The 11,297-nt window shown below is 35.2% G+C and overlaps 1 protein-coding gene across 2 annotated transcripts in view; it reads right to left on the bottom strand.

Moving 5' to 3' along the window:
• Positions 1–435: 435 nt before the first annotated feature.
• The window catches only part of ATG4C (autophagy related 4C cysteine peptidase), an 87,554-nt gene continuing 76,692 nt past the window's right edge, over positions 436–11,297 (bottom strand). Inside the window, exon 10 of one of the 2 annotated variants that reach the window (XM_021679950.1) lies at positions 436–960. In XM_021679950.1, coding sequence (XP_021535625.1) covers positions 793–960 — 168 coding nt within the window. In that variant the 3' untranslated portion in view covers positions 436–792. Of the gene's footprint in view, positions 961–7,755; positions 7,797–11,297 lie in introns of those variants that run through there. The other variant, XM_021679951.1, reaches the window with a different exon arrangement.

Here is an 11,297-nt window from a genome sequence, read left to right as displayed (position 1 = left end):
CTTCTTAGTACTTATCTTTAGGTTTAAAAACTCCATAGTAAGCAGAATTCCCATAAAATTCCATTTTTGAGACAGGAAACAAACGACTGCTACTATCTCAAAATTGCCTTTATCTGATTTGATTGGATGAAGTTAATATTAATAACATAACCTTCAAATTTCTGGAGAAAACCAATACTTTATATTCACTCCTCAGAGAAGGCTTGATAGCAAGCAAAATGAGGAGCCATTATAAAATCATATTGCTAAGTATTACATTAACTCACAATTCTACTTATATAATTGTATGCATATCACAGCTAACAACTGCTATTTAATATATCCAGATACATCCATAAGTATCCTTTGGCTGCATTAATAACAGGAGGCTATGCAGCACTCAAGATTCATTCTCTGGTCTTCTGGTTGTTAGTATAAATAGAAGCTTTTGAACCTATTTGGTGATCCCAATTTTGGGGCCTATATCAAAAACCTTCAGGAGACTAGTGGCCTCAGGTGGAAGAATTTGAAGACTGGAAGGCTTATAGTTAAGTTAGAGTTATCGTTAGCAGATCTTAGGGAAATAGGAATGCAGCCAGAATCACTTGATATTTATTAGAAATAAAGATTCATTAAATCATTTCTCCTTCAGAAAAATACCTTTAAAACTTGTATATTTCCAAATGTTCTTTTTTTAAAGAACATATAAAATTAAGATACTTGTGAAAATAAGCCGGTTTCAAGTAAACTTGTTTCTCTTCATTGTTGCCCCTGCAGAAGAGTTCTTCTCAACAAGCACAAATGTACTAATCTTTAGAGCAAGACAAATTCTTCTGTGCTAAATCTTTTTAATCTTTTCTTTTCATCCTCTGAGAAAAGGTCTTCTTCATTGGTTGTAGTAGATGTAAAATCATAGTCTCTGGAATGACCATTTACAAAAGTAAATAAGGGATATCTCTCCTTAGAAGAAATTTTCAGCATCTGTAACAGAAAGTACAGAAAAATCCCTTACTGGATGCAAGGGTGCACAGCAGGACCACATGATGAAGTCTAAAGTTTTAGCCCTGAATCTCTCTTGTTAGTTTCTCTCATTTACATTTATCCAGTACCACTGTTACACTGTTCTGGCTAAAAGACAAAAAGTTCATCAGCATTGTAGAGTTTACTTATAGCTAAATACTTGCTTCTCCATTAAGAGTAGACCATCAAAAATTAAGTACATTATCATTCCCATCCTACCCCCCTCAAAGTAAGTCTTCTTCTTTTTTTTTTTTTTTTAAGATTTTATTTATTTATTTGACAGAGAGAGACACAGCGAGAGAGGGAATACAAGCAGGGGGAGTGGGAGAGGGAGAAGCAGACTCCCCGCGGAGCAGGGAGCCCGATGCGGGACTCGATCCAGGGACTCCAGGATCATCAAAGTAAGTCTTCTAATCACCTTCTGACTTAAAGGTTTACTAAAGAACCAAGATTTATCTTCTTTTGGTAGCAATAGACAATAAAACAAAATGGTATCACTGACTATAGTAAAATATTGTGAAAGACTGGGACCATTACACAGAAGAAAAGCCATTAAACTGAGTCAGAAGCTTCATTCTAATCTCAATTCTACAACTTACCTTGATGAGACCTTGGACAAAATTACTCTACCTGACTATCAACTACAAAATGCAGCAAAAGATACCCAATCTCCTTACCTCAGAGGATTGTTAAATTGACCAAAAGCAGTAATAAAAAGTTATTTTTAAAAATTGAGTCTTTTCAGAGTCACATATTTGAAAAAATATTTCTGCAGTAATTTGGTAAACATGAAAAACAGTATTCTTATACATAGTAATAATCCATACCTTACATATTACCTTCTTAAAGCTACATAATTCAGAAGTGAAAAAAGTAGTACCTGGAATTCTGTGGGGAGACCAACAACCTTTATAACCTCTATCAATTTCGGATTCGTTAACAATCCAACAACCCATTCTAAACCACCTTAAATCTTTCTGTTAAATAAATTCTATTAAAAAATTAAAAGAATTTTCATTAAAAATGAATAAAATTTTTGAATGACATTTTGATAGAAACAAACTTTTCTATAGATAACAAGGACCTATAAGGATTCTGAAAAGTTTATGTGAATTACAGAGAATGCTGAAAAAATATCAACAGTATTTACACATCATTAATCATGATCAATTAATTATAATTTGTTTCTAAAGTATAATTTCAGGGGTAAAAACTAAATTCTCCCAAATGTCAATATTCAACTGAAGGATCATCAAATTCTTATATATTACATTTATAGATTCTCTTAAAATGTGGCTAAAATAAATATGTAGCCCTAGCATACAGATACAGTGTTAAACTTAAAATATTTCAATGAGACAGTTAATATGAAATACATTTTTTAAATTGAATGAGAATGAACCATTTAAAAACAATCAAGTACTTAGAAAAATTAAATGTAATGAAAATCATAACCGATAATTCATATTGCTCTCCTAAAGTATACATTGCTCAAATTTATTTTATTTACACTCTACAAAATAAAAAAGGGAAGAAAGAAGGAAAAGTGCAGAAAATAAAAATAATGTGATCAAGCCTCTTTCACCTCCAGCCAATGGCTGGAATACAGTTGAAAATTGTTGTCATTTTATGTTCATTTAATGTCACTTGTTAAAGTCCAGTATCTAATGGGCATTGTATCATTTTCAAATCAGCACAACAAAGCTAATATTATCATCTCTTCATCCTTTCTTTCAAGATCAATAAAGAAGTCATTTAGGTTTATTAGTGGGTCATCAACTAAGATTCAAATCTGTGACCCGGGGCAAAATGTCAGAAAGGGGCCCTCTGTCCTTTAATTACAAAATGTACCTACTTTTTGCAAACTCACTCATAGTGTAAGGCCCCCTTATGTGTATTTATTGATTTAGGCTTTGAGAATTACAGTTTTTCTAACTTTTCTTGATTTATTTAAAATATTTTAAAGATTATCAAATGAAAAATATATTAAAGGTTTACTCAAATGAACTGAAACTTATGTCCACACAAAAACTTGCTTTATTCAAAATGGCCAAAACTTGGAAGCAACAAAGATGTCCTTCAGTAGGTGAATGTATGAATAAATTGGTACATCCAGACAATGGAATATTACTCAGCACTAAAAAGAAATGAGCTATCAAGCCATAAAAAACATGGAGGAACCTTAAGTGCCTATCACTAAGTGAAAGAAGACAATTTGAAAAGGCTACAAACTGTAAGATTCCAACAATATGATGTTTGGGAAAAGACAAAATTATGGAGGTAGTAAAAAGACCAGTGGTTACCAGGGGTTAATAGGAAGGGAGAGATAAATAGATGGAATACAAAAAATTTTTAGCGCAGGAAAACTGTTCTGTATGATACCATAATGGTGGCTACATATCATTATACATCTTTCCAAAACCACAGAATATATAATACCAAGAGTGAACCGTAAGGTAAACTATAGACTTTGGGTGATAATAATGATGTGTCCAATGTAGGTTCATCAGTCATAATACATACTGGGGGGATGTCTAGTGGGGGATGCTGATGGGGAAGGTAATATATGGAAACTTTCTGTATTTTTCACTCAATTTTGCTATGAAACTATAACTGCTCTAAAAAATAAAGCCTATTTAAAATATATATATTAAAGGACAAGTGAGTTGGGCAGTAAGGTAAGTAATAACCTATCAGTACATAAATATGATATGGCAGGGAAGAAATAATTTTAGAACAAAGAAATATGGAATGCCAAAGGAAACTTTAGAAATTATTGAGCTTACTCACATTTTATAAATGGGAAAATTGAGCCCCAAAGGATTTAAATTACTTTCCCAAGATGACTTAACAGCAGCAGCAACAATAAAAAGAGAAACTAATAAGGAATTATTTGGGTTATCAGGCCTCAATCACTTATCAACATGCTTTTTAAACACTTTTCCTAGCTTATAAGCACCCTATCAAGAATGCTTTTTCAGACTTTTTTTTTTAAGAATAACCATTGATTTGAAAATTTGATTCTAAAAACTTTTGTCAAAAGTGAAAACTTTAGTTTTCCTTTCTTATATTACAAGTCAAAACTAAGCTTAAAGTCCCTCCATGATGGATAACATAAAATCTACATGAAAAAAAAAATTCTAAACTAGGCTACCTATATGACATAGGGTATTATCAATTGAAATACTATACAAAATAAAAGATAACAAAAGTTATTTAATAACTTGGGAAATCTATTATATAATGTTAAAAGAAAAAAACAGGATATAAAGCTATATCTAAAATTTAATCTCAATTATGTTAAAATCATTTTAAATAAGTATTTTCAAAAGACTAGAAAGATATACAATAAAATATCAAGTTATCTATGAATGAAAGACTTAGTGGTGATTTTTTTGTTACACTTCTAATTTCCAAACTTTCTAACATGTATATCTTGGATAGTTAGGAGAAAACCATTTTTAAAAAAATTTAAGATAACTGAGTTTACTATTTCTTTTTTTTTTTTTTTAAGATTTTATTTATTTATTTGACAGAGAGAGACACAGCGAGAGAGGGAACACAAGCAGGGGGAGTGGGAGAGGGAGAAGCAGGCTCCCCGCAGAGCAGGGAGCCCGATGCAGGACTCGATCCCAGGACCCTGGGATCATGACCCGAGCTGAAGGCAGTCACTTAACCAACTGAGCCACCCAGGCACCCGAGTTTACTATTTCATAGTCGCTTTTCAAAAGGTGATTCAGTGGTTTGCTCAACAATAATTTTAGAATAGGCAAGTCCTCTGTTGTATTTTAATAACATGATAATCAAAGATACACTAAAGCAGCTTTATTATCTAAAAGGCAAATCATTTTTCAGGAGGTCAAATAATTTATCACATTTTTCCTATGTGCTACGTTGACAGGTTTCAAAAATCTACAAAGGAAAAAGCTGGAGGACAGAAGTTAAGCAATTTCTTCCTTCATAATGCTCGAAGGTATAAGGAAGAACAGAAATAGAACCAGGAGATGACCTCTTCTCCCCAGGTCAAAACCTTTATTTACTTCTAGCCTCTGCCTCCACACATGTAAAATTATACCCAGTACAGAGCAGTCTAGATCTATGTGGTCTATATTCAACATTATGTTCACAGTGGAGCTACTTTTTATGTAGTGGTTAGGTTCTAAAGTCAGCCCATAATGTGAAAATCAAATACAGTCAAAATCAACATAGTCAAAATTATTTTCAAAAGGCCTTTAAATTGTTTAAAGGGTGTTATGTATAGTCTTGTGTGTCCAACCCTATTCCGTAACATGTATAAATGTACAACACACTACAGTCTATATTAGAGTATGTAATAAAGAGCACACATGGTTAAATACATTCCTGTTTTATTGCAAGAGTTCATGTAGCTGAACTGAAGTAAGTTAAATGTACATGTGATACTCATTCCTGTCTTCTCTCTGCTCAATTACTGTAACCCAACTTTTACCCCTCGCTATACTGAAAATACTCTCTTCTGGTCCTGAAATAAAAAAGGCTTTTGGGCGCCTGGGTGGCTCAGTTGGTTAAGCGACTGCCTTCAGCTTAGGTCATGATCCTGGAGTCCCGGGATCGAGTCCCACATCGGGCTCCCTGCTCGGCAGGGAGTCTGCTTCTCCCTCTGACCCTCCCCCTTCTCATGTGTTCTCTCTCATTCTCTCTCTCTCAAATAAATAAATAAAAAATCTTTAAAAAAAAAAGGCTTTTATTAGTTCCTATTCTCTTGATATTTTTCCAGCAACTAATACTTCTAAGCATTACTTTCTTAAAATATTCACTTCCTTTGATTTCTGTAATTTTGCTTTCCTGTTTCTCCTATTTTCTGAACTATTTCTTCTCTATCTCCTTCATTGACTCCACTTATTCCTACATCCTAAAATGCAGGTATTAATCAATTATTGATCATTTATCTTCTTTATATATTCTATATTCTCAAAAATATTATCTGGGGCGCCTGGGTGGCTCAGTTGTTAAGCATCTGCCTTCGGCTCAGCTCATGATCCCAGGATCCTGGGATCGAGCCCCGCATCGGGCTCCCTGCTCAGCAGAGCCTGCTGCTCCCACTGCCGTGTGCTCTCTCTCTCAAATAAATAAATAAAATCTTTTAATATTATCTACTCTCAGTTTCAGCCATCTCTCTGTTAGGCTTTGTTATTATACATAATTTACAGTTGAGGGGTTAGGTGACTTGTGCAAGTTCACACAGCTAGTAACTCACAGAGCCAGGATTTAAGCTTAAGCAGTCTGGTTCTGTTACAACCACTATACTATACCGCTTCCTACAGTAAGTAGAGGCATGCTGCAGTATCTACTCAAACTGATGATCATTTCTGCCTCCCAAAATTAGCTCCCTTCCAGACTTCTCCAGGTTTCTATCATTGATAACATCATCTTTATTAATTAGGAATGGTTTTTGTGCCAACTGACAAAAAGTAAGCTAAAATACAACAATGGCTTTAGGTACCAGGAATTGTTATCACATAACAAAAAGTCTGACATTGCTGGCTTTGGTTAATAGATGTTAAACAGTTCCTACAATTCTCTTGGCCTTTCCCTCATGATCACAAAGTACTACTGAAACCCCTGGTGTTGAGTTCACATTCAAGGCAGGGGCAGACAGATATAAGGGGACTGACAGCACCACATCTAAATCTACCATTTTATCAGAAGAGCAAAATTTTTCCCAGATACTTCCAGCACACATCCACTTATCTTTCACTGGCCAAGTTGTGCTTAAATACAAAGGAGACCAAGAAAAATGAATATTTGGGTACACTGTCCCCCCAAACAAAAGCAGAATTCTCTTAGCAAAATAACCACAAAAAAGAGGTGGATATAGAACAGGTAACTAATGGTGCTTGCACACCATTCAGAGAGGAGAACCATGATAAAAATAAAACAGGGTAATGTGGTAAGGAAGGACGGGAAGGCTGCTGTAGGTTCTGTGGTCAGAAAAGGTCAAGCTGAGACCCAAATGACAATAAGCAACCACACATTAGAGTTTTAGGAGAAGAACACTCCAGGTAGGAAAATCAGCTAGTACGAAGGCCTAGGATGCCAGTACACTCAGCATGTTCAAAGAACAGAAAAAAGGCTAGTGTGGCTCCAGGGTAGAAGAAAAAAGGAAGAACGGTTGGTACACAAGAGCCAGATCATCCAGGCCCTTGTTAGCCACATTAAACATTCTACTTCATAACATTCAACCATAAACAGTCCATAACATTCTACTGTAATGTTTCTGCTCATGATGTTCCTATCATCTAGCTGCCCTTCATACTTCCTTTCTGATCATACAAACTCAGTCAGTCCTCAAAGCTCCAGCCCACTGCCAAGTACCTCATTCTGAAGTGCTTATAGCTTTCTCCAAAGTCATACAGATCGTCTAGTGTAGCATAAGGATTACAAACATGGACTATGGAACTTAGTCTCTGCTCCGAACCTGGCTAATACCTACAAACTATATGACCCTGGGCAAGTTACTTAACTAGACTGACTCATTTGCCTTAGGCTGTAAAATGTCAGTATTGATAGCATCTATGCCACAAAGTGGTGAGGATTAAATCAATTAATATATGTAAAGTACTCAGAAGATTTCCTGGCCTCTAATATGTTGGCTATTATTGCTGCCATTATTATCACAATGTTAGTATTTACTAAATATATTTTTACAGTCATTTTACTTTAATATCCATTTCATGTCTTCCCAACTAAACAATAAGTCCCTGAAGACTTTAAAAGAATCAGAGTTCTTATCATTAAATCCCAGAAGTAAAGAAGACCTATGAAAGAAAAATATCCCTCAGATTTCACTTGGAGAATATAGAACTAGGAGGGGAAATATAATCATGAACATAAACCTGACACACTAAGGTGTTTACAAAAAGACATTTACCAAAATAGCAATGGGTATGAGAAATTGCATACCATTGGAGAAAATGGGAATGTTTGTTCTAGAAGAAGTAAACTTATTCTCCTGCTTTGTGCGATGAAGGAGTAAAAGTTACATAGAGAATGATTCCAACTCAATATAAGAAATGCTTTTTTAACAATAAGGGTCTGTCCAAAAATTGAAGACTTCCAAGGAAAATACTTAGCTCACCACTACCTGAACTGAAGACTAGATAGTCAACTGTCTGGACCATGTGGATTGATGGATAAATAGAAGACTGTAGAGAATAGTGCTTACGAGCATATACTCTCAAAGTTAAACTGTCTGAGTTTTGAATCTCAGCACTATCATTTATTAGTTGTGACCTTTATGAAGGTTACTGAACCTCTGTAAGTACAAGATTCCACATGTGTACAAGGGGATACAGTACCTACCTCAGAAGGTTTGTGTAGATTAAATGAAATAATGTATATCAAGTGTGTAGCACAATATCAAACATATGGTAAGGACTCCACAAATGTTAGCTTTGGATTGAGTAACCTCTAAGATCTCTTAGATACTAGGATTCAATGGCTGTAATATAAATTTTGTTCTATAGCTAGAGGACAGCTGGCTACTTGTAAATATTTTTTCCTGTGTGGACATCCATAATCAAACAATTTCCTAATACTCACATTTTTATTTGAGATTTTCTGGTCTCAAACATCAGTACTATTAGGCAGTTAAGTTTATCATTAAAAAATAGTAATTTTATCTTACAATTATCTTTAGGCTGAGAACAAGTGAAAAAAAAAAGGAGGAATAGAGGATGTGAGATAAGATAACAATAACCTACATCAGGCCTTTTTCCAAGACAGCAGAGCAGAGGAGATATAATCTAAGTTCAGGGATTGGGAAAGAGATGTGTTGGCAGGATACTTATGAAAAGTGAGCAAGTTCACCCTGCAGAACTTGGAGACGAAGAGTATATAAAAGCACAAAAACAGAGGTGAGACACAAAACTGAAAACAAGGAAACTCAATGAAAGCCTAACATACAGACTCAATTCCCAGGTCCCTCCTCACAACCAATACCCTTCTTTGCTCCACACTAGACATCCTACAGACAGAAAAATAAAGATGTATTCTTTGGAAAAACTGAATAAAGATACGGCCTTTAGTACACCAGGCACAGTGATGACTGCAAAAGCTAAAGATTTAAGTGAGACTCTAAAAATATTAAACTGGAGGGCCCTTCAGCATCCTTCACTTCTTGGTCCTAAAGCACCAGCAAGCAACTTACATTTCACAGGGAGATGGCAGAACTCCTCTATGAAAAAAAAATGGGACAACTCCAGAGAAAAGATTATCACTTACTAACACTTGGAGGTCACCCAATGAAAAGGCATACTCATCACCTGATCATCCTAATATTGAAAATCACCAGCTAAAAAGCCATGCTCAAACACACAGAACTTCTACTCACCTCTTTAGTGCCTCATTCTTAAGTATAAACAGACACAGAAGATCACCAGTTATTTGAGGGAAAGCATCCAAGGGAGAACTGGAAGATGAAAGCAAAAACAAAAAAGGATCCAGAAGGAAACAGAAACAGCAAAAAAAGCAGAAGAAAATTTCAAAATTACTATAATTAATTTCCTTGGGGAGAAGAAATAATACAGCCATTAAAAAAGAAGAAAATACAACAGAAGAAATAGGTGAAAACATACTAGATTTGCTATAATTCAATTACTGAGCTCCTTGCTAATTTATAAGACAAACTTATTACAAAATCTCTTTCATTCCTTCATTCAACAAATATTTATGGATTCCTCCAATGTGACAGGCAGTTCTAGGCACTGGGGAAACAATAATATACAAAACCAACAAATACCCCTTATTGAAATTACATTCCAGTAGAGTAGAAAACTGGTAAATAAATTAAATATACGTAATGTGTTTATATATGATATAACAGAATGTGTGTGTGTGTGTGTACTTAAGTGAATATGCTAAGGAGAAAACTAAAACAAGGAAAGAATGAAATAACGAATACATAAAGGGTGGCCAGGAAAAGACTAAGAAGGTGACAGGTGAGTAAAGACCTGAAAAAAGTGAAGGAGAGAATCATGAGAATATCTGCAGGAAGAGAATTTCAGGCACAGGAAAACAAGCAGAATCCTTGAAAGCGAAGGACACCTAGCATTTTCAAGGAAGCTAAGTGTGGCTGGACTTGAGAGAGGAAGGGGATAAGGTCAGGTGGGGGGTGGATAGAGGGAGATTCCATTTATAGAAAGCCTTATAGGTAACTGGAAGAGTAGTGGGCTTTTACTCTGAGTTAAAAAATTACTGCAGAGTTTTGAATTAAAAAGTAACATGATGTTAGTTACCATTTTAACAAGATCATTCAGGCTGCTATACTTAGAAGATATCCTATAGACAGAACAAGGGAGATCAGTTAAGAAGCTACTACAATAATCCCAAGGAAGATATAATGGTGTACCAGGGTAATAATGGTAATGGTGAGAAGTCACCAAATTCTAAATATATTCTAAAGGAGAGATGATAGACTTTGCTGATGAATTTTGGGCATGGGTTGTGAGATAGAGCAAGGGATCCAGGATGATTCCCAGACTTTTCTCTGGACCTTAAGGAAAATGCAACGGATAAATCTTATAAAATTTGTACTCCCCAAATTAAATTATATGTTTCCTATTTTTCTTGTCCATAACACTATATTTTTATGGAATTTTAAATTTTTGTTATCCACTTGTGGATTTAACGTTCATCTTGTCCACTTAGACATATGTTCATGAAGCTAGGAGTCATAACTTTCTTGTTCACCAGTGCATACCCAGCTCCAGACAGTCATCATTCAACATAGTGCGTACTTACTATGGGCCAGGCACTGTTTTAGATGCTTTGGGATACATCAATGACCTAAAACAGGCAAAACATTCCTGCCCTTGTGAAGTTTATATTCCACTGGGGAAGACAGATAATAAATATAATAGATAAGTAAATTATATAGTGTATTAGAAAGTAGTAAGTGCTAAGAAAAAAATAAAATGACAAGGTAAGAGGGAATGGTGGGGAACACTGCATCTTTAAATAAGGTGCTCAGATTATGCCTCACTGAGGAGACATCTGAGCCAAGACTTAATTAAAGGAAGCAAGGGAATCCGTCCCACAGATATCTGAGGAAAAAAGCATTCCAGTCCATCGCCATTAGGTTAGACATCTGCAAGGAGGCCAACATGACTCAAGCAGAGTGAAAGAGGGTAGAGTAAGAAGATGAGGGTTTGAGGTGAGGAAATGGGGCATGGAGATACACATCATCTGGGGCCTTGGAGGATATGGTAAGAGTTTTTTTAATTTATAAGTGAACTGAAAAGTCAATGCAGGTTTCTGAG

This window comes from Neomonachus schauinslandi, chromosome 4, assembly GCF_002201575.2.
Source record: "Neomonachus schauinslandi chromosome 4, ASM220157v2, whole genome shotgun sequence".
NCBI classification, from domain to species: domain Eukaryota; kingdom Metazoa; phylum Chordata; class Mammalia; order Carnivora; family Phocidae; genus Neomonachus; species Neomonachus schauinslandi.
This window is presented reverse-complemented; position numbering and strand designations above follow the sequence as displayed.